Genomic DNA, 25,122 nt, shown 5'->3' with positions numbered 1-25,122 from the left:
TACGTACGTACGTACGTACGTACGTACGGACGGACGGACGCACGCACGCACGCACGCACGCACACACACACACACACACAGACGGCTGATTCAGTGTACAAATGCTCCACGAAGGCACCCTGAGACACCACTTTTGGATCTTGTCGGCCGTTTGTTTTGTTTTGTTGCGTCATACAATATGACATTCACACCACTGACCATACTGACTTCACCCACCACTGTTTAAGTCTTCTCTTTTATGGTTATTTTACTTTAATAAGCCTTAATTGGAATGAGTGTGTGGCCCAGTTTGTGACAGTCCGAATGAGCAGTGTTACAACATTCAACCCACAGAGCTTAAGTGTCCCTCCAACAAAAAGGTTGAAACACACAAAATCCACACAATTAGGAGGCAGTGCTACGACCCAGTTGGAGTGGGAGAAAATGTTTTCCTAGAATTAACAGCAGCCCTTGTTAACGCCGTCACTGTAAATGTAATCAAAACCTAAAAGTCATGGTCAAAAAGCTTAAACATCATTGGTCACAGGCTTGTTTTAAACAAGGAAGGTAGAAAGAAAAAAGCCCCATCTTGCTTAATTTTCTAAATTAAGAAGATTTCTTGTAAACTTTGCCTCCGGCTGAAAGCAGCCGTCCCCTCTCTTACTAGCAGAGATGTCCGAGTCTACAGAGGAAGGCGGATTCATTTTTAACCTTTAGCTTTCAGATTACTACTACTAATACCACTAATAAAGAGAACTATAATATGAGATGGGTATTTGGTTAAGATTTGCAGCAGTACAATCCCCCCTCCCATGAGCAAGTATAAATGCACACTGCGCCTGTAGCTGGACACTGCACAAGGCTCATTATGGTTTAAAGCCCCATGTTGTACTTTAAAAGCAATCTCATGGGCAGTCACCGTTGTTCGAGACGATCTTAAATTCTCTAGTAGAACAAATACACACAAATGCAAATAAACAAACCACATATTAAAAGTCTGGATTTTGTCTTGATGCCCAAAACAAAATAAAATTTGGGCCCTGGGAGTAAACCAAGAGAAAACTAATAGCATATGAGAGCAAGCATAGAGCAGAAACATTTTTGTTTATGGTACAGTGGGTTTCAGGTCGTGTTCACACGTGCAGCCAGCCAACAGTCATAGTTGGGGAGTGCACAGATGCAGACCCTTGGGAGCACAGGCAGATGACAACATTTACGTCATGAAGGCTACTGTGGACGCCTGAGGTTTCACTGCCACAGAAAGTATTATTTGAGCCTAATGTGCTGATTATACCAATCAGGAACCACAGGATTCAAGGAGGCAGAATAACACATGAGTGGACTGCACACAGTCATCCACAAGTCATTGTGTTAATCACTTTCAAGTAGATGTTTTTCCTTCCAGATCTTAATCTAAGTGCTTTTCTCCATTAGCAAGTATGAAACAGCTGCTGAGCAATGATTGAAGTAGATGGGCTGAGATTTCAGCACAGTACGCCAGTTTCTCATGGACAGTTCGAGGCTTAGTGAAGGAGATGTCCCTACATTCAAAGAAAAGCATAAAATTCTGGGCTGTACTGTGATATGAAGCTACTGGCTCACCGGGAAAGACAGAACTCCAGGGTCTTCTTCAGGTGCTCCCTCAAGCCCTCCTGGGGGTTGTCAGGCTGGGGATCACTGCCTGTTGATAGAGGATAAAGATTTTGGTAAAATAAGGAGCAACTAAGCTTATGTCTAATCCTCTAAACACTATCCAGACAATGAAATGGGATGTGGGTGGAGAGGGTTGTAAAATATGGAGAAGGAAAAAAAGAAAGAAGAAAAGCACCAAAAGTGTCGTATTTACACACAGCAAATACTCATGCAAGCTAATTTAATGTGTTGGAAGCAATGGCACGGGCGCTAAGAAACCTACTCCTACACGGTTGTATAATCACAGTCATCTTAATACCACCCATTCCTCCCTTAGCCTCGTTGTTTTTGTCAACACTTCTTTCAAGCAGAGGGCACTTAAAAAGATAAATGTCTCGTAGCAGATCGTGTCTGGAACAGGTCAATGACATTTTAATGATGCAATAAATAACACATAAAACAAATACCTCTCAAGCGGTCACTGTTCTCCTTCAAAAATAAATCTACTGCCCGAGGACAGACTGTCCCTTAATATTCGACCACATTAGCCGACTGTGTTTGGTTGGAGTTCATTCTAACCTTGAGTTATCCAAGATCAGGTGAAATCAAACTTATTTAGATCCCCGTGTGATTGACGAGGCCAACACACTTAAAATCCTTAAAAGCCTTCTAATAGCCGTGCCTGTGGTATAAATGTGGACATCGTCAAGTTACTTTGTTTACAAACTTGGGTGTCCACGCCGCCCCATCAAAAATCAGCACAAAAGTATCCATGTGTAGGCATGTGGATAAACACCGCTGATACACAACTACTTCAGAGCCTCCTCCTCTGACTAACAACCAATCACTAACCAGCCCACCTGTGTGCCCTGGCTGCCCAGGCTTGGGGTATTCTGTGTAGGCTGACTCGGAGCACTCCAGAGTGACGGCGGCTGGCTCAGCCAGCATTACTGGTACCGGTGGAGGCTCATCTGGGTCGGTTAGAAGGGGCTCCTTGTAAGCCTTGTCTTCACTGGCTTCATAGCCTGTGACAATCAACAATGGGCATTATGATAATGATTAAAGGCATAAGAATATCACCAGATGTTTAAAAGGGGGGCTATGAGCATAATAGTAGTTATTTTTATTTATTTATTTATTTATTTTACATGGTTTGTAGTTCAAATTAGTTTATTGGAATCTTAAACTGGGCCTTGATCCAGCCCCTCAGCTCAACCTCTAAAACCAGCCATTTAAGGACACCCTACCTTTAAACTGTGTTGGTTCTGATTGGCTGCCCCTCCAGCTACAGAAGGTGTGAACAGCAGGTGGGTGGGGGTGATATCATACAGAGTAGATACTCAGTATTTAGATCAGTCTGAGTGTTTGGCTCACACTGTTTACATGACAGATGCTCTCATCATTTGAAATTTTGATTTGATTAATATGAACATATATAGCAGAAGATAAGGAAAAGCAAGAAAACAGCTCCAATGTGAATTGAGAGCAGTGTCCTTTTTAAGTTCTAAGTGCCGAATTTCCAACCTTGTCCCAGTTCAGCAACAATACACCTGTGCAATGACAAATGGACATTATTACCAGAGGCAATATGAAGCATCTGGCCTGGCACATAAACTCAGCCTTTTCCTGATTAAGATGCAAAGACCATCATTCTGAACGCTCTTTTCCTTTTAGAGCACAACAGATCTTATAGAAATACACAATGATAATGTGAGCAACTTAAATAATGAATAATTATGAATCATTAAAGGCTGGGCAAAAAACTAATGTAATTCCAAAATAAAACCTTTTCTACAGCACTAATTACATCTAAACAAAACAAGTATTGCCTTTAAAACAAATGATCCATCTTAACATAAATGTAAATATTGCACTACTGGTAATATTGTACTAATAACAGTACTAACAAGTGTTTTTTTTGGTCCATTATGCAATGATAAATACATTTACTGGAAATGTTTCTCAAATAAACTGTACCAAGAAAGAAACTGTATATTTTGTGCTACAGACAAACATTTCTGGCTGTAGCGTAGCAATAAGCCTAGCAATAAATCCTGAGAATTAGTGCTGTGGATTTCATTTAGACTGAATTAAAAACAAAGTGGGTATGAAGGCAATGTCGAGTCAACAGCAAATTAAAATGAAAACAGATCACAAAGGAGAGATGTGCCAGAACAGAATGAAACATGATAATATACTAAAACCAGAGAAAAATTACATTCAGGTAATTAAGCACATAACCATTTATTAAAACAGTATTGGGACAAATTTTAATACTGGGTTAAACAGTGTGGGACTAGTAATGCCATCGTATTCAAGAGCATTTTCCTCTTAATTTGTGTTTGAGGGTTTTAAGCAACCTCCATCAAATCACAGTGCCGGCAATTTTCCTTAAGGTCTGGCTAAACTCTCTTCAGGGTGCTCTATGGAAATACTCTGCACATGACTGAACGGTACAGTGACTTAAACTGAAAACAGTTCATCTACTCAGAGCCGTGTCCCCCGTGGGAAATGGTTCGTTTTATCTTTTAGATTCGTTTCAAACACAAAAGACTTGGCAGGAGCATAACAGCGACCATAACAGCACAGCACAAAGGCCACTTCACAGATAAAAATAAAAAAGTAAATCTTTTAAGAGAGTGAACTCTCTGATTGGAAGTAATCCGTGGGAGGTTCAGTAAACGTTGCATCCTTTGAACTTGGTGGCTGTACTGGTGAGGCACAACTTTTACTTTAAAGGGAAACGTTTCCAATTACTTTCCACTTTTCAAGTTTCAGTAAAGCTTGGTGAGGAAAATCTAAGTATTTCCAGACAAGTTTGTGTTTTCCATGGAAACTACAGGTGATTTCAGCAACCTGCTGGCAACCAAAACAATCACAAGGTGGTTTTGCAACAGCATTTATTACCATTTTTAAATGGTCAATCTCCAGCAACCACTCGCTAACTGGTTGAGGATCACATTCTCTAGTGGCCGGAAGCTGTGATGAGGTCACTAAACAGTCTCTAGGCCTGTGGGACGTCTGTTCAAATCCTCAGACCTGCTTACTCTTTCAAACTTCAGCACAAAGCACACCGCAAAAGTGAAAATAAACACAGATGTGGCTAACTAGAAGCGACAAGTGATCGAGTCCTCCAGACAAGGGTCTTGTGAAGGAGCCTACGAGTCCACATGCCTTTGCTAAATACGTTCACACGCTGCTTCTGTGAGTGTCATCTGTCTTAATTTAGCACATCACTCCCAGCAGTCTCAGAAACCATGCTGTTATTTATTAATAAAATATGAACGATTATAATGGGGAAAGCACCGTTTCATCGTCTAGGCAACGAATGACACCCACCCCAAATTTGAATATTTGAAAATCTTGACCTTTACTTTTGAAGTCACGTCCACATCAGGCAAGTGTGAAACATAATGGTGAATACTCAAACATCAGAAAAACTGCTAACCCATGAGTGTCAAACATTGGGCCTGTGGGACAGAATGGGAACCCCTAACTAAACCATTACTGCTGATACGTAGCACATACGTTTTTAATTTTTAACTACATTTTCATTTTTTCCATTTTACGGCCTTCTAAGTGAGAAAGGCATCGCCTACAGTCTGAAACGCAGCACCAAGGTAAGTAAAAGATGAACTATTAAATAAAATAAGTTCCTGTTTTTCATCATCTGCCATATAACTTTCAGGTTGTTTTTTGTTTTGTTTAAACAATGGGTCCACAGTAAATGAAGGACCCAAGTTTGAAGTCAATATGAAAGTAAAAGGAAAAACAGGTGACAGGAGGGCTGTTGAATGATAATAAGTGGCTTAAATTCATAACCTTTAATAGTCCGTCTTTGTTTGTCGACAAAGGAATCAGAATAAGCTTCCATGTGCATGTAATGGTTTAGCATACTGACAGTGAATGGGGACATTAGAGGAACCAGCCAGTATCATGACTAAATCACTGTTACCACTGCAGGCGTGGTGTGAATTTTCCGTCACAGACCACTACATGCATGGCCCAACTGCATTAAATCAGCAGTGCTCTGTAATAAATTTTCCATAAATGTCTTTGCGGACGTGGAAGATGAAGTAGGCCAGGACGTCAGTGCGCGTCAAACTGAGACTAATCAATAATTTCTGTTTCACCACCATGTCCTTGTTGCCTCTGTGGCTAAACTTGGCTCAGCACATTGAAGCGAGTGATTACTGTCATTTACAAAGAAAGACGGGTGACTGGAGCTGGAATATTCATAACTCATTCTAGATTGAGTATGAATGATTAAAGGGGTGTCTCCTGTGTGGTGGGAAAAGGGAACCAGAGTGGACAAAGCAGCTTTTTACACCAGACTGTGCCGTTTGTCACTACTCGATTATTACAGACTTAGCAAGCAGACTACATGCCAACATTTCACTTTCTTTTCTACACCTCAGCTTCAGATTAGCTGTATACTATTTTCAGTTTCTCCGCATTACATTAATAAATTAGCTGCTGGCTATGTTCACCTGCTTCACGCTGCCACAACCACCAAAACCTATAATTCTCCACTTTTTCAGGTCCAGTATTTACCTGCAACAATTTAAAGGTGCTTTTTGTAAAGACCCTCTGAAAATTGAAAACTTTCACCACATGGTGGCAGCGTTTTACCAGAAGGTTTTCATGCAGCTGATCAGCCCAATGTGCATTAAACGGACTACTTCTCATTAATGTAAATTTGTAAAAACTATTAGTTACCCAAGTCAGCACAAGTCAGCAAAATACAACAGTAATATATGAATGCTGAGCGAACACTAGCTTGAATTATGTTGGTGTCATGGTGAACACTACACTTACTCCATGTACCATCTTGTGGTCAACATGGGTGTTATGCAAGACTGCAGTTAACTTATTTGAACTTCAGTTAATATCTTGCAACACAATTTCATCTCTGTTACAGCCCAGAAGAATGGTGCTAGAGGCAGCGCAGAATCATTTTGTATTTAACGGCTACGTTCTCTGGAACAATTTTGTGCACTTTGGTTGTTTTTTTTTAATATTTAAGATTAAGATTTAAGATTCTGGGTGTCAAACATGCAGCCTGCGGTTAATACCTCACCCACCAATGACTGCCTAAGTCTAATCATCCCATTTTTTTTCAATGAAATACTAGCACTATTACTACGTTGTCTATGTCCAATCGTGAGAAATTACAAACCTGCACCTGAACTCCACACTAGCTAAAGAAAATGCTAAAGAAGGGCTCTGCTTGGGCTCAAACTGCCAACTTCTCACTGTGCTGCCACACGTAAATATTTTCACAATGTACTTCTGTCTGTTTAGGGACGTGTTCAACATTATTTTGCAATTATGTTGAACATGCAATAGTTTTACAGGTTAGCCTAGCTTGAAATAACACTGGGTTTGAAAGAGGACCATAATCTATAACAAGTCTGACACCCCCTGTCTTATATGGTGCCTAACATATTAGGAGTTTACCTGCATATAAAAAGGGTTTGGGCCTTCTGCTAAAGGCGTGTTTAAAAAGTGGAGTTAGATTAATTAGATTTTGGTTTATTAAATCACTAGTAATGTCACAAAAATGCACAGACTTCTATTAAGTCAGGTAACACAGTCTCTTTGCCTTAGCCATGCATTTACCAAACATGGTTATATGCACAATAAGCCACAAAGACCATTTATAGGCAGAAAAATTCCTGTTAATGCTGAATAATCATTCAATGCTATACTGATAAACCGTTTTAGAAACAGGAAACGTTTTATGTTCTTATCTATGCTCTGTATTGCGTTATTTCGATATATCTGAAATGGAGAGCAGTTATACTTTGTTTTGCACTATAGTGGCCAAAAGTCAGATTCTAAGTATATAAGAAGCCAGTTTTTGTGCATCAATGACCTTCTGGGCCGGGATCGGCCGAACTATCGCAGCCTTCCTTCCATGGCTGCAGGGCAGCAGTTGTGGTGTCGGCAGTCCCGCTGGGGTCCAGGCTAAACATGTGGTTGGCCCATGCTTTCGCATTGGGGTTGAGGTCCGAAACCTTGGCAGATTCCTGCAAAACAACAGAGCCCGATTAGAGAAATCAACTTCAGCTTATGTATGTCACCACATCAGTATATGTAGTTACTAAAAAAAAGATCAGAAATGACATTAACTTCTTGGGCATCAACTTTGACTATAAATCATACGACTGTAATCGATGAATTGTCTTTTACTAGTAAATATACACCTCACAGGTTCTGAAAGTATATTTAAAACCATGCTAACAGACTTATGTGGCCTATGTTTCATCCGTGCAATTTAAAGAACACCAACAAAGCAGTGTTTCCTATACAGATTTTATGTAGTCCAACCAGCCACATATGCTAATGTTTGCCTTGTTCACTCATCTGAATGAAAAACATAAACCACTATCCTCTCACTCTTATTCTTAAAGTTTGGTCTTGCTTTTCCCCACTCTCTGGTTCGCTGGCCACATTCCTGCTGTGGCGGCCTGTGAGACATTTTCTCCGTCTCTCAAACAAACTATTGCGTTGGACTGAAGCTGGCTACGACAGTCCGTAGTCCACTTTGCAGATCCTCTCTGAGCTAGAAGGCCACTAATCAGAAGAGCAGCAGGTGGAAAACTGCTTCATGCACCATATTGTTGAGTTCACCGTGTTTGCGCAGCAGAGTTAGAACAACAGCACCAGCAAAGACGAGTGGAAGTGAAGTCCACCCAGGTGATCACAGACTCTGATCTGATTATATTCCTTCAGTATTTGTCACAGAGTAAATTAAATATTTGAAGCAAGCATGGTTGTGCCTGTGTAAGTGCAAATGAGCTAACATCAAAGACCGAATCTGTAGGAAACGCTGCAACTGCTACAAATCAATCACAAGAGCCAAGCTGACATCAACCCACCCAGGTCACAGGGAAGGGAAAAAAAATAAAAAATTTCAACAAGATGGTGTCTAAGGAAATCATCAGGGTTTGCCTTCTACCCAATTAAAATCCATCATGAGTGACCCACATTATGGGGTCTCATTTTGTCAGTGACACGAGCTAATATAACAGTGCTAAAGAGAGAGAAGTGCACAAAGACTGTAGAAGCCGATTTTCCCCACATGTATTGCTTTTTAAGGCAGTTTTAAATAGGTTGCTTATTTATATTCATAAGCACAATGAACTGTACATTTCAAAATATGCCAATAAAACACTGTGGATGTGCCAGACATATTATAGCAAACAGTAATTTGGTTAAAAAAAAAAAAGTCTTCACAAAATCTTTCATGTCTCAACTCACATTACAGTTTGTGAGAATACCAATACTGCAAAGCCTTCTACAACAATTTTCCCTTTGCTTACTCTAAAGAAAAATACAGGGAAAGTATAAAATAAGACATTTAAATGACAGATTCACTTGCCCAGAAAAGAAGTTTCTATTTCCGGGATTTCTCCTGGCTCAAAATTGGCCTTTCGGCTGGGTGACTGTGCATGTAAGCACGACTTACTCAAATCTAAGCATTTTCCTGGTCAAAATGTGCTTTACGATCAACTAATTTAAACCCCGCATTTAAAAAAAGAAAAGAACCCCTCGTTTCACTGTAATGTTTCTGTAATGCCTTCTCGACTCTTCGAAATGGTCTACGCTGAGAATCAGAAAGGCAAGCATTCATCAGTCATGTTGTACATAAGTCTCAATCGACAACAAGACTCCTCAAACTAAAAATCGTTTTGACAGGAACCAGGCTAATAAACCCCTGGTGTCTGCTGGAAATACTCACAGGATCAAAGCGGCAGTTCAGCATGCATGTCTCACAGGCTAAGAGGCTATAACCCAGAGCGGTGGTCAGAGTCAGCGTTTCACTCAACTCCTGAGGAACAGCAGGCCAGACGCTGCCTGCCGCTGGTGGTATTAGAGTCCACTGCATCCAATCCATGGCTAATACATAAAGATAAGGTCTAAGTATGTCCACCGGTGGGCAGAGGAAGGAAGTCTTCCGACCGACATTGGCTTGCCTCAGGCTCTAACCTGCGAACGTCTGAGCAAAGCGGCTGCCACCACCCCTCTCCAAGTCATCCTCGTCAAATCACAGCTACCGCCACGCTCTGCCTGCCCTCCTCCGATACAGGCTGCTGGGTTGATTCAACAAATCTGATGACAGCACTGAGGCTCGGCTGCCCCGGTGGGCCAGGGCTGACGTTGCAGAAGCTGACTGGCTGTCTCGCTCCCGTTAAGCACCCGTCTCTGCTTTTGTTTTGTCGCCGTTGCACTGAGTCATTCCCCAGGAAAAAAAAAACAAAACGCTGGAGCTGTGCAGGCAGCGTTGAGTCGCACACCTGCGCTCAAATGAAATGCCTGCTCCGGTCTGCCACATGTTAAATCAACCCTGAGGCATCACTCAAATTCAGACCTCCAGAGCCTTGGCTTTAATATATTATTCTGCTAACAAGCTAAGTTGCAAAATAAAGGGCTGGGCAAACTGGTTTCTTTTTGAACATAGTAAAGGGAGGAGGAAGAGAAACAAAAACACAACAAGATTAAGAAGTGAGCAGCAAGAGATGTTGTTCCTCAGTCGTATTTCACAAACATGGCACTACGAGATCATTCACGATGTGCCTGGCCAGACAGAGACAAATCCCCGCCTATGCTAATAATCCATCCTTCCTCCAATGTAAAACTCCCACTCCTGTCCGAGCGGCTGCCATAGAAACTGCTGCTGACATCAATGGACGTGTACGTCCAGGGCATCGCTTGACCTTTCAAAATTTTAAAATGTTCCCCTCTCTCACAGAGGAAGGAAAGGTTAGCAGCCTTTCTGATTGAGGGTGTATTTTTGGAGGAAACAGGAGAATGTGATTCATCACGAACCGTGGACAGAGATGAGTTATAGTCAGTGTCATTGGAGGGCAGCCGACGTAGCACCGGGTTTATTGCTCTCCCTCCTTGATGGAGGTGGGCTCCCAGCAGGCAGGCAGACAGAGAGACAGAGCAGACAAACCAGAGTCCTTAGGGAGGGAAAACAAAAACAGCTCAATTTGGACTAATCTGTCTGTCTGCAGACCGGAGGCTCCTCTTTCCTCTCTGACAGACAGATCTGGGGAGACCAGATGGGCCAGATGAGCACATCACAAATACTACAACATGCATCATCCTTAACAGCATTTTCTACAATATTAGACTAATTTAGCAACTACAGATTAGTTGTTTTCCCCCCAGGTCATTATTTAGACAAATTTGAACAGTTTAACCTTTCTTTATTTTTCTTTGAAACCATCGGTCTGGCAGCAGGACCATTTTATAAGCCTTCTAAACTCCTTTACCACTTGTTCTAAAGGCAAAATGTAAACAGTTTGGGAAAGACGAGAAGATGCCCTTTACAGGGATATTCTGTGTATCATGGTAGCACAAAGCATTCATAAGGTACTGTGTGAACACCAGACGGGGGAACCTAGATTTTACAGTGTGTGCTTTTTATTCAAATGGTTCCAGAAAGATGACTGCAGTCGACCTCCATCTATACGCAGTTCAGTATTCGCAGATTTTTCTGTGGAAAGTAACTCCAAATTATTTGGGGAAAATTCGCCTATTCACAGATTTTTGGATTTGACACGCTATTGGCTGGTGTTTGCAAAGCAGCCAATATAGGAGTGCCATTCATTTTCCTTCATGTTGAACAGAGTACCGCCCAGTACATCAAGGAGGAGGAGGTGAAGATAAGGAAGACTGTGGATGTTAGCTTCTGTGGTAGTGCCAAGAAGTTTTCCACGTCTCAATTATTTGCAGTTCTCAGTTCTTTGCGGGCGGTTGTGGTTCCTAACCCCTGCGAATACCAGGGTCAACTGCATTTTGTAGTTTTACAGTCAAAATTACAAAATAAGTCCACGTGGGCTGCTTGATACTGGCTTAAACTTAACTGATGCTATGTTTATTCTTAGACTAGAGGAGCTTTGTATGATCCCTAACAGTTTATTTGTATCGTCACTACACTTTACTGTAACATCATCTGATATTTGCTGTGCCGTTTTTATAAAGATACCTTATTTTGTTTATTTAGCTTTCTTGATTTTTAGATATTTTACCTTAATTATGCTAATATTTTTTTTTTTATTTAAATCTATGCTTAATAACTAAACATATTTTACCTTCTACTGTGCTTGGTTCGAGTGTTGGGGGTTGCTGAGGTAACTTTTAACCAGAAGTCAGCAAACTGTGGCTCAGTTAGAATTAAAACATTTCTTTAGAAGAAATGGCAATTGTGCTTATTACAGCAAGTTTCTGAACTTCTCATCTAATGCAAGCTTATTCTTTGCCTTTAAGTTCTATTTATTTAAGTTTAAGTTCTCTCAGAAACGAGCCATTTAGCTCTTCTCACTTTAACGCTGCAACCTTCTTCCAGAGGAAAACAAAACTAACAGCATTATATTATTAGTCACATTTGTATAAGAACCGTGGTTCTTTAAGACGATAACTCAAAGGCAAGCCAAGTCGTAAAAGACTGATCTAAGAGATTTGTTGACGAGGCTGGACAGTGGTGAGAAAAGCAGTGGTGTGGTGTCTGTGTATTGGTGGCATTTCCCTGCTTTGGCAACAGATTTAAGAATGAGGATCTGAAATCTTTTGATATGGCTACCCAGTTGCTAAACTACATTTACACTTTTTGAGTACATCCCCTTCGGTTTCCAAAGCTGGACAACTCCTTAAAAACTAGTCTGCATTTCTGTCCCCACAGTTTTGATTACATCTGCATTCATACACAGAGCATTTTCATACCTGCATATGCAGTGAAACTGCAGCTTCTCTCTGCCGTATGACCCACTAAAAAAAATAAAATAAAATACAAAAAATTTGTGAAGATTCCCGTCAGGCTCACTTTCTTTCCAGCTTGTGTCCATAATTGATTTGATTTAACATGCACAGCTAAAAATGGGTCACGCTCAATTTCTGGTCTGTTTCTGACACATATGTGCAAAGCATATGGTGTATCACTCCGTCTCTGTGTGAACGCATGCGTGTGAATAAGGAACAACACAATTCTGGTAGCACCAAATGGCTTGCACATTATTATCCATAAAACTGAGTGCTATTTTACTACAATTATATTTACAATTTGGTGTTTTACTGTTACAATTTTAAACTTACCGTATGGAGTGATAGGAGTGCCAAAATTAAATAAATACAGAAAATAATGTGTGAATTAAAATGGAAATAAAATTAATACACAATTAAACGCATAATTACTTAAAATACCAAATATTCATCCATCCACAGGACCCCAAGATGAGCAGTTTCCCTGCACAGCAAGTTGAGGCTAATGTGGGGCAGCCAGGTATCCCAGAATGAATGTCAAGCACCCTAAAATCTAAGTCCAGTTTTAAAATGGTACCGTTGCCAATAAGTTCATTTGCAAAAGCACACCAGCATTTGTTGAGATCTCTGACCAAGTTGTGAGCCAAAGCTAACTTCAAACCAAAGCATTTTTTTAGACTACATGGTTCTTAGACCCGTCCCTGAATTTAATGGATTAGATTGACAAGTAAAACAAATTCAAGATGCAATGTAGCACCGCAACCATGAAATAATTAGAGAAACAAGTTTCAAGTAAAATCAATTTATATTTAAATGAATAGACTATGTGCACGGTAGCATATGCTACTTCCGGTGTGGAAACTCCTGTGGGGAGTTTTGTTTCCGGTGTCCTATTAGCGCCTTGTTTACGGTCCAAAACAAGTTAAGCAAATGAATGAATCAAGCGGCGATTTACATTTCTATAGATGTCTTGGGCATTTACCCAATATATCTGTAAATGATTTTCATCGACTGGTTGATATTTTTTCCCTGCGCCTCAAAGCAAAAGAGAAAAGGGATTCAAATGTTATATTTCTCAGCTGTCCCTCGGGTGTTAGGTTCTAAAAATAACCAGCGATAGGTGAAATCAAGTAGCCGATTTTATTTTTTGACGGTGCAAAACGTTTGGTGGACATCGTGGACATACAGTACTGCACTTCAGAGTCACACTGCTATCGATCGATGCAGCGATTCTGTACTGTACAGGAGAGACGTCACGGAGGAGATCGTCTGCAGCGATCAGGGCACAGGACACAATGTGACGTTTAAAAAAAAAAATAAATAAGCATGCAAACTTGCACTAAAAAAAATCTGCGAAACAGTGAGGTGAAAGGTGAACCGCATTATTAGCGAGGGACCGCTGTAATTTTGAAGGTAAGTCACAACATACCCTTCGTAAATACCAATGTATAGAAACCCTTACCAGCAATCATTCATTTTTTGTGTGGCTTTTTTCACGGTTTGTTAACATGCTGTGTAGGTGTGTACTTGACTAGCTGATCTCGACATTATGGGGGAAACATCTGGTTTGACTATTGTTCACCTGTAGTTTGAATGCTGAACATTTGCCTGTTTAAATCATAAGACCAGTCACTATACAGAGATGTGCTTCTGAATGTGGATGATGTGTCTTCTGCTGCAGTAATGCAGTTCTGCTTGTGTTGAGTGATGTAAACAACTGATCGATCTAAACTGTTTAAACGTCAAAATTGATCATTAGATTTTTTATGACACAACAGTGGTGAGTGTTCCCACCTTCTGCTCTTTGTAACTTAACGCGATCTTTCCGTTTTCGAGTTTTGGACATGATTTTGGAGTATATCTTCGCAGTAGCGATTGACCGCCAAGTAAAGCTACCGGAAATGTACAACCCTACATCCGGTCTCAAACCAGGAAGTTAGCATTTTCTCGTGCACAGGGTCAATCATTACTGAATTATCAACACGTTTAATTAATTATTTAATCGTATTTACAAAGCATGCCTTAATATAACTGCATAGCCCAGTAGTAAGTGTTTTTTGAGATTACAAAGATACAAACTGCATGATTAATTGTTGCGGAATTTTATTCATATCTGACAGAAATGAGTGTGCAGACTAACCCGCAGTTCAATCTGAATTCTGAGGAAGTAACTGTTAACACTTTTGTTTTTTTATGTTGGTTGACGATCAAGTTTTACTTCCTGTGGGCTCAACAGTTTCACAAGCTTTAGATTCAAACCTTTGTTCAAAACTGAATTAGCTGGTAGCAGCTGGGTCATGTAGAGTCTACGGTCCTTTTAAATGCTCATTATATAAATGTGAAAGTAACCTGGCCTAAACTACAGCTCTTGTGCGTTATATGATGTGGTGCTCTCTCTTTGCTCAGTAACCTTGATATGCTGAACTGTGTGGATTTAACTGAGAGCTGTATTTTTCTTCTCTGACCACTTTTCCCACAACGAATCCCACCTGAGACCTACCCAACCATGAGGATAGTTTGCTCTTTCCTTTTCACTGCCAATCTACTTTCTAATCGTGTGCATCTGTAAATGACAGTGGGGAAAAAAAAAAAAAAAAAAAAAAAAAAAAAAAAAAAAAAACACCCAGCAGGCTCTTTCCATTTCCTAATTTTGGAGCACACGGGAAAAATGACTTTTCTTCGCCTCAAGGCCATCCGCTCACTTTCTGCCCATTTCCTCAGTTGTGCATTCTTTCCTTTTTGAGGAGGTTGACTGAAGCCCAACCTGAGGAGTCAACCCCTGTGAATGCTTGTTCTCAGGTCAAGTCCCCATATTTCACCTGCACTGTACCAGCAGCAGCTATGCTTCACTGCACTGAGGAAATTCCAGTTTCTGCTACAGTAAGAATTACCATTAAGAAACAGCGAGTGTAAGAATGTGTTTTCCCTTTTAAAAACACAAACGAGCATGAGATACACTCATATCAGGGGAGTGGCTTAAAGCCCAGGAACAAACACTAGAAACACTCAGCTTCAAACCGCAGCGCTTGGATATAATTAAAAAAAAAAAAAAAAGCCCTCAAAAAGCACTTTGTGTTTAAGGAAACAGGTGTGACTGATCACAAGACTTTCCAGGTTTTGTTTTCATAATAGTAGGAAGCCAAAATTGTAACTGACAAATCTGGGTGTTAAGTTAGTAGCAAAAATAAATAGCATGAATAAATGTAGCACAATTAACATTTTTATCATCATTATCCTTTTTTAATAATTGTTGTAGGCCAACATTGATTGAGAACCCAGCTCAAACTGGAGCAGATGGCTGCTCCTCCTGGAGCCTGGTTCTGCAGCAGGTTTCTTTTTGCTAAAAGGGAGCGTTTCCTCCCCAATGTCGCCACGTGCTTGCTCAAAGGGAGTCGCTTGATTGTTCGGGTCTTGGTGTAATTATTGTTGGGTCTTTACCTTATAATACAAAGTGCCCTGAGGTGACTACCATTGTGATTTGGTGCTGTATAAATAGAACTGAACTGAAACTCCATTTGTTATACTAAATGAAAAACGCCTCATCAAAAAGTGCTGCAACATCTCACTTGTTGCTTTCATGATAAATACCAATATACAGTGGGGCAAAAAAGTATTTAGTCAGCCACTGATTGTGCAAGTTCCCCCACCTAAAATGATGACAGAGGTCAGTAATTTGCACCAGAGGTACACTTCAACTGTGAGAGACAGAATGTGAAAAAAAAAATCCATGAATCCACATGGTAGGATTTGTAAAGAATTTATTCGTAAATCAGGGTGGAAAATAAGTATTTGGTCAATAACAAAAATACAACTCAATGCTTTGTAACATAACCTTTGTTGGCAATAACAGAGGTCAAACGTTTACTATAGGTCTTTACCAGGTTTGCACACACAGTAGCTGGTATTTTGGCCCATTCCTCCATGCAGATCTTCTCGAGAGCAGTGGTGTTTTGGGGCTGTCGCCGAGCAACACGGACTTTCAACTCCCGCCACAGATTTTCTATGGGGTTGAGGTCTGGAGACTGGCTAGGCCACTCCAGGACTTTCAAATGCTTCTTACGGAGCCACTCCTTTGTTGCCCGGGCGGTGTGTTTTGGATCATTGTCATGTTGGAAAACCCAGCCTCGTTTCATCTTCAAAGTTCTCACTGATGGAAGGAGGTTTTGGCTCAAAATCTCACGATACATGGCCCCATTCATTCTGTCCTTAACACGGATCAGTCGTCCTGTCCCCTTGGCAGAAAAACAGCCCCATAGCATGATGTTTCCACCCCCATGCTTCACAGTAGGTATGGTGTTCTTGGGATGCAACTCAGTATTCTTCTTCCTCCAAACACGACGAGTTGAGTTTATACCAAAAAGTTCTACTTTGGTTTCATCTGACCACATGACATTCTCCCAATCCTCTGCTGTATCATCCATGTGCTCTCTGGCAAACTTCAGACGGGCCTGGACATGCACTGGCTTCAGCAGCGGAACACGTCTGGCACTGCGGGATTTGATTCCCTGCCGTTGTAGTGTGTTACTGATGGTGACCTTTGTTACTTTGGTCCCAGCTCTCTGCAGGTCATTCACCAGGTCCCCCCGTGTGGTTCTGGGATCTTTGCTCACCGTTCTCATGATCATTTTGACCCCACGGGATGAGATCTTGCGTGGAGCCCCAGATCGAGGGAGATTATCAGTGGTCTTGTATGTCTTCCATTTTCTGATGATTGCTCCCACAGTTGATTTTTTCACACCAAGCTGCTTGCCTATTGTAGATTCACTCTTCCCAGTCTGGTGCAGGTCTACAATACTTTTCCTGGTGTCCTTCGAAAGCTCTTTGGTCTTGGCCATGGCGGCATTTGGAGTCTGACTGTTTGAGGCTGTGGACAGGTGTCTTTTATACAGATGATGAGTTCAAACAGGTGCCATTCATACAGGTAACGAGTGGGGGACAGAAAAGCTTCTTACAGAAGACGTTACAGGTCTGTGAGAGCCAGAGATTTTTCTTATTTGAGGTGACCAAATACTTATTTTCCACCCTGATTTACGAATAAATGCTTTACAAATCCTACCATGTGAATTCATGGATTTTTTTTTTTTCACATTCTGTCTCTCACAGTTGAAGTGTACCTCTGGTGCAAATTACTGACCTCTGTCATCATTTTAAGTGGGGGAACTTGCACAATCGGTGGCTGACTAAATACTTTTTTGCCCCACTGTACATCTCTGCCTGCATTGAGGATACAAGCACTAAAATGTTATTTTTGGACCACACTGCCCAACCCTAATACAACCAATAATCGTGTAGCACCACCAGCCAAGAGAGCCAGACACCACACCAGAAAAGTGGCACAAACGCTTCTCAGGAAAACAGTTCGACCCAACCGGGGGAGGAATAGGAAACTTATGTTTTTAAATCTAGCTTTCACAGCTACTACACCTCACCGCCCACCTTCAGTCTAACCAGACACGTCTGGCCTGAGAAAAGCAGCAGCTGGTTAAGTGGACGACAGAGAAGGCGTATTTACTGTCACAGCCAGAATTTACCAGTATTTGGTCAGAGCCTGCTGTAATATCCCACCCCAGTGACCACATTTAGCCCCAACAGGCTCGCATGTGTTGCTGTCAATCAAACCTGCAGAGCTGTGAAGTTCCCTACGAAAGCATAGAGGTCGTGCAGATGAACTGAGGAATCTCTGGGGACAAGATTGAGGGCTAATATGCAGAGTCACCGATAAAAGGAAGACACACAGGAATAACCACTTTAGCTCTGGCAGTATTTCTCCCTTGCAGCAGGCTTTAAATCTGGGATGCTTTCATTCTCACTTCCTGATCCGAAAGGCTTGTGGAACAGTCAATGTTAAGTGATCAGAAATGGAAAAATATTAGGTCCAGTTACATTTTGTGTTTAAATTTGAAATGTATTTTTTGAATGCACGTCCAAAGGTTTTCAATGAAAAATAATTAGCATATAAATAAGGAGCAGAGTGGCAGCATTTCAGGGTGAAAATAACCATGCTGGTGGGCTATTAGTACTGTCAAACATAAGTACTGTTGAAGTATAATGAAAAGAGACGCAGTTTTTCCACAATTCAGTTTACGTACACACCAATATAAAAGTCAATATGGATCCTTATAAGCCTTTTTGGATTTCCGATGTTTATTTACTGTATCAATTTGGTGGTGGTCAAACACGACTTCCACAAACAAACAAAAACAAAAGCTTAACATGGTCTACTGCAAACAAAGATGTCAGCAGTAAGACAAGTGATCTTTAAAAAGCTTTGAAATAAACAGCAAAAGGTGACAGCATGTGTCTTTCTTGCAGCAAAGAAAAACTACTTCAGTTTTAGACCAAATCAAAGTGAAATAAAGTTTATTGATTAATTATTCTCAGTGAAAACCTACAAATTAAAATAATTACTTTCCAACCTGTGTTCTCGTAGCTGCAGTTCATGAAGTGTTAATACTGGGCAACAGACAAGGACCAAGCATAAAAACATTTACACATTTTCTACATCAACACCTAGCTACATGCAAATTCCAGGGACGATGTGACACATGCAGCTTGCAGTGCTGCAGCTCTAGTGCTGGCCTTCATCTAGAGGTGTTAGTGAGGTCTGGCTCAACAGGTTGCCGAGCTGAGAATCAATATTACACTTTAAGCATAAAGACTTGAGAAGATATGTTGCTGTTAGGCGACTTTAAAAAAAAACTCATCGTGACTAGGGATGGGTATTGAAACCCGGTTCTTGTTGAGAACCGGTTCCCACTGTTTCAATTCCTTGGAATTTTTTGCCATTTTTGCAAACGATTCCTTTATCGATTCCAGTCGCCCCGAATGACGTCACCACGTTGCGGAGCGTCATTTACCTGGCAGGAAACACGGTGCCTAAGCTCAAACGCTCAAAAGTTTGGTTATACTTTGCGAGAACGGATGACAACAGGGCAACTTGCAATACTTGCAAAGTAGATGCTTTCTCCCTTAAACGAAACACTACGAATATGCAAAAGCATTTGCTCACAAAACCCGCGATGACCTTAAATGAATGTCGTGTTTTTAGCGCGATCTGCCTCATTACAAAACCATTACTGTGCATTTAGGTGACCATGATGAGAGAGACAGACAGAGTCTGGCTCAGATGCTGGCAGTTCTCGCTGCAGTCTACCGGTAGCGTCTCCTTTCAGGCCAGGATAGACGAATGTCACAGAGCAGAGACTAAGTTTGTGGTAAAAGGCTTGAACCCATTTGCCACAGCAGATGCCCCGATTTTCGGTAAGTGAATGTGTTTAATTGTAGGCAGGGACATTACTGGATATTCTTGTGTAATTGCTACAGAATAATTGATGTTATACTTTGTTATTGCCACAGAAGAATATTCATTTTATTATTTTACATTTACTTTTTTTTTTCCTGGGGACCCTGTGACACCCCATTGAAGAGCCGTAGGCTGGATCTTTTAAGATCTCACTGTTGGGTTTGTAAGGCCATGTTACTCCTAAATTTCTCTCTTGTTCAAAGAGCAGATATAAAACAAAGTTCTAAGCTAATCGACCTTAGTGTTCTCCTTTTTTAAAAAGAATCGATAAAGAATCGAATCGTTAAACAGAATCGAAAATGGAATCCGAATCGTGAAAATCTTATCAATACCCATCCCTAATCATGACTTGGTTGTGTTCAGCATTAGCTGCTATAATGATTGAGTGAAGTCCACCTTTAGAGAAGCTCTACATACTTCATGAACCCACTGATCTTGCTTCGTAGCACAACACTCGGGTCCCCAGATGCTCTGCGTGGAGCAACTGCCCTGCCCGGGATTTAAAAAAACAAAAAAACAAAAAAAAAACAAACCTCTTATAGGTTGATTTATAGCAGGAGTGGGGGGGGGGAGACTCCAGGCCTCAAGGGCCGGTGTTCTGCAGGTTTTAGATGTGTCCTTGATCCGACACAGCTGATTTAAATGACTAAATTACCTCCTCAACATGTCATGAAGTTATCCAGAGGCCTGGTAATGAACTACTCGTTTGATTCAGGCGTGTTAATCCAGGGTGAGATCTAAAACCTGCAGGACACCGGGCATTGAGGCTGATTTAAAGTATCTCTGCTCTCCATATCATTCTACATTGTCACATCTACCTTGTGATGGATGGAGCCTTTCACAGCTGTTAGCACAGACTGTTTAGGCTACCAGGCGAACTAACATTACCCAGCAGGTTGTTCAGCGGTATATTTTATTAACGTGGAGTTATTAGTTCACAAATATTGTGTGCCATAGGGTTGTCCCAATAGACAATATTGTGGGAGATCTGGGGGAGAAAAAATTCAAGCAGAGAGCTAATGTGTTATTTTTAAACTGTGTGTTTAATTTACATTTCCTAACCTCGTGTGAAAAGAGCAAAACGACCGATGACTGCAACAAGATGCAACTGTTTATTCTGTATGATGGAAGGCTTTAAGAGGCCACAAATCCTGGTGCCACCTCCCTCGGAAGATTTTCCAAAACAGTACTAATGGGAAGCATAATCTTTGTGAGGCAAACAAAGATTATGCTTGACTTGAACTCGGATAATGGAAATGTCTGCTTGACACCCACGGTGACCTTCTGCAATTTCAGACACACCCAGATGTACGTTAATGACACTTCACACGTTGCACCGGCTCAGTCAGTGCAGACCACAGAACGAAACTGAGTGATCGGTGTGATTCATCTTTAGTATACAACGTGTAGAGAACTTGAGATATTTCTCTGTGTTTAAAAAGAAGAAACCACATCTGTTTATACTGTGTTATTTTTTAACTTACAAATATTAAGCAGGAAAGCCACTTAAGACTCAATCCCGAGTTTTAAACCGATGAGGACTTTTAAATTAGTTTTCTAACCCTTTTGTGTAAAAATGAAAACCATGATTATTACATTAGAACATTTCAAAGCATCTGTCATAGAAAAACAGTGTAGTCAGACCCACTCAGTCATTTTACTAAAAAAAAAATAACATGTTACCTAAAGACAGGACTCAAACTTTGATGTGTCTGGCCTTCACGCTTCAACGAGAAATAAAATGTCACAGCTATGATCAATAGGACTGCTACAGGCCCATGAAAAGTGAGAAACAAAAACAGGTCATGGTTATTTAGTTACAAGAGTTGCCTTTTTCTTTGCCTCCCGATTCTTTATTGAACAGTCATCTATTATATGCAATCAGTGTGGGAAATCAGCTGCAGTGGAAAGCAGGCTGTGGCAGCTATGATGCCATTTTGGCTGGTTTGAGATACACCACACCCCACCCCCCCAATGTAGTTTAATGTAGGCAGGCTGTTGCTGGAGAAACTTAAACTTTCTCTGGCTGATTTACCATGAAATACATCCATAGAGATAAATAAATGTGACAGGTAATCCAAAGTCCAGAAATAAAAACTGAATATTCCAAGATTTAAAATTAAATTATATTTATTTCCATTGTTACATATGAAAAAGAGGTTTTTGTTTTTTAGATTTCGATACTTTGAGAATTTATGTTATGGTACAGCCCCAAAGCCATCCCCACAAAAGATAATTCACTGTGACAACTCATGTGACATTATGAAAATGCGACATGAATACTGACCTTTAGAGTATCTTTACTGCTACGCCCATTATAGAACAACTCTAAAGTAGTGCACGGCAGCACTTTAATATAAAATACAGATTGTATAGTATTTATATTCAGGTAAAATCTATTATGATGTCATTGGTTTCTAAGGGCATAGAAACTATTACAGGCTGTCTGCGGCAATGCAGAGGTTTTTCACTTATTCCAACACAAACTATAAGGATTGTGATCTGGACATCACATATAAAATCCTACAATTAAAAATTATAAACATGGCTTTGTGTACAAAACCATGATATGGGATTACAACATAAATGGCATAAAGATAAATTAGGCTAAAATGCATCCTGCTATAAAGACACTTGGAACATCTTACCAAGAAACAGTTCCCACACTAGTGTCTGTCATCTGACATACATTATAACCTTATATATGAAAAATAAATTCAAACGGGAGCTGGATGAAGAAATCCCAGAAGAGATCTGATACCACATCAACAACACAATCACTGAAATTGAGGGAATTTAGTTGGAAGAACCAGATTGTTAACTTTAATGCTCCAAATTACAAGCAAACAGACAAACACTAAACAGCCATGCTGGAAATTATGAAAATGTGGTCATATGGAACCAAACCACACTCACATTTGGGAAAATAAAACTGGGATTTATTCAGCTTTAGGTAAGCTTGGTGAAAGACTCTGAAATATATGATTCCAAGATCATTTCAGATCCTATACTTGAGTTGTCATATAAGGGACGTATATCGTAAGGACATATCTGACACCAGCAAAGAAAATTATCACCAAACACTGACTAAGGATTGAAACACCAAGCTACAGAATGAGGTGTTTGCTGTTGAGGAGATTCTGTTGATGTGAAAGCTCAGACAGGAAAAAAAAAAAAAAAAACTTTCTCCAAGACTGGGACAAAGGGTTGTCATACAAAGTAAAGAAAGGACTTAAAATAAAGGATTTTGAATAAATTGCTTAGAGGCAGACTTGCACTGGCCTGGGACTGTTCAAATGTACATGAACTTGATTTTGTGTGTTTGTTTTTGGCTAATTTTTAATTTCAGCATTTGTGTAGGTGCTTTACATGGATAAACAAGGCAAATAAAATAAAAGCTACAAAAAAAGATAAATATGGCCTGAAGAAAAGTGATCTTACATCATCAAAAATAATTTTATTAATTAAATGCTGTCAAAGCTGTACAGGCTCCATTATTGAATCCAAAACCTCCACACAGAATCAAACTATTGTGATTTCCAGGTCTGAGCCAGTTTGTAGATCAGATGTAAGGGTCCAATCATTAGGCTTGTTCATGCAGTAATTAACTGTTATTTACACATAAAAATCAGCATAAAAGAGTTAATAGAACAAAAAACTTAATAAATAAATGTAAAAAAGTTTTATGACTTATGACACTGTTTAAAGGACAAAATAATTTCTCTCTCCAGCTGGTAAGGCTCTGCTCAAATCTATGTTTACCCCACAATCTATTATTTTCACATTTAAACATCTGTTTTACAAAGACTCACTCAAATATATAATCACACGAAGAATATGCATTTACAGCCCTAATGTATTTGCTTTAGTACTGTGCCCTCGTTAAGACATTTTTGTTGAATATTAATGAAAAGCTGCTGTGTATCCTTAACACAGACATCAAACTTTGTCTGAAAACCAGTGTGAAAATGTCCCTGATGCAACCAAAAACTGTGCGCCATGTTTTCCATCAGTCAAATGGATTATTTTAATGAACTGGAAACAACATAAACCAAATTGTTTCTGTACGGTTCATTCGTGTAACAACTTTATTGACTTAGAGGAACAGGAACACGGGCCAGGTCAGCGTGTTACTGTGTACCCCTCCTTCTCCTTCTACTCTAAGCTCCACCTCAGTTTCTTTCTTGTTTTTAAAAATCTTTCATTGTAGTCACCGTCTACAGCGCTGCTCAAGTTGCTGCCAAGAACTGATCCAAGTTTGCTTACATTTGCATGTAAATTTCTGCGCTCAACAATAGTGACTGCTGAAAGTCAGCAATCACGCCTTTGTAGGGCCAAAGATCCAAAGAAATATGCCTGGCTCTTCAGCTAAAGGGTATCCAGACCAAAAACAGGATCAGTTCCAACCTTTTTTGTTCAGTTTAAGTGCAGCTACAACTCCCTGAATGACTGTGTTTGCATACAAGCTCAACACATGCTGGAACAGTATTGAACTACAACAAACCGAGCAGGTGGCTCCAGTAAAAACAGCACAGTGGTGTAAAGCTCAACTGAAAAACACGAGTGTTTGCGCGTTACACTCACCAAATGAGAGTTCTCTTTTGCCTCTTGTACTTGCTGCACCTGTGGTTCAGCTACAACTTTCGTGTCCTGGTCAGAAGTCATGAGCCGTCTGCTTCTTGGCTCCTCAGGGAGAAGTCTCTGTGTCACCAAGTAAGCTACAGGGGGGCAGAAGGGACAAACAAGTCTGAGTCAACAACGGATGTTTATCAGCGTATCATCAGCTGGTACATGTGTAAGACAAAGGAGTCAGGAGGTAGTGTCTGACAGTTGCGTTATTAAATCTGATTTTTCACACAAATTGTTTTTAATGCTTGTATATGGACAGAATAACAATCAGTGCATGTGTGGATATTTTCCTCACACAGACTTAATTTACACTAATTTAAACTACCAACACGTTGCTGTTTCTCTTAAAATTGTAATGGCAAAACTGACAATATGCTGTTGTTCAAACCATTTCAATCTGTGCTTAATGACATGTACGGAGGCCACTATTCTAATTTCAGACACTTCAGACAGTCGTGATGACAAAATGTGAAAAATCAAACGTCAGCTTGTTCTGACACATTGAAAGTATGTCACACCAATGTACAAGAAAAGCTATCAATTAGCAATAATACAAATACAGTAACACAAAAAGCTCTGAAACTCATAACAGAAACAACCGGCGAATTAGACCCATCTACTTTATAGGCCTCGATTACACAACGTGGCTTTGATTCATATTTAGCAGCTGTTTGTTTAGTCGACAGTTTGGCCATGTTTTGGCCATTTTTGCATTAAACGATGCAGGCTTTAATATTTAGCCAGTTATTTAAATAAAATGTGTAATTGTTCTTTTGTGCTGTTGTTTTTATTGAACGGTTGCATTT

General features: G+C 40.3%; 1 protein-coding gene across 3 annotated transcripts in view; it reads right to left on the bottom strand.

Moving 5' to 3' along the window:
• Positions 1–25,122, bottom strand: part of larp4b (La ribonucleoprotein 4B) — a 51,206-nt gene that overhangs the window by 17,402 nt on the left and 8,682 nt on the right. For 2 of the 3 annotated variants that reach the window (XM_026148823.1, XM_026148824.1), the window contains exons 2-5: positions 24,272–24,405; positions 7,490–7,643; positions 2,472–2,636; positions 1,582–1,660 (exon numbers count right to left, since the gene is read on the bottom strand). In XM_026148823.1, coding sequence (XP_026004608.1) covers positions 1,582–1,660; positions 2,472–2,636; positions 7,490–7,643; positions 24,272–24,352 — 479 coding nt within the window. In that variant the 5' untranslated portion in view covers positions 24,353–24,405. The remainder of the gene's footprint in view (positions 1–1,581; positions 1,661–2,471; positions 2,637–7,489; positions 7,644–24,271; positions 24,406–25,122) is intronic. The other variant, XM_026148825.1, reaches the window with a different exon arrangement.

The sequence above is a fragment of the Astatotilapia calliptera genome, chromosome 18 (genome assembly GCF_900246225.1).
Source record: "Astatotilapia calliptera chromosome 18, fAstCal1.2, whole genome shotgun sequence".
Lineage (NCBI taxonomy): Eukaryota > Metazoa > Chordata > Actinopteri > Cichliformes > Cichlidae > Astatotilapia > Astatotilapia calliptera.
This window is presented reverse-complemented; position numbering and strand designations above follow the sequence as displayed.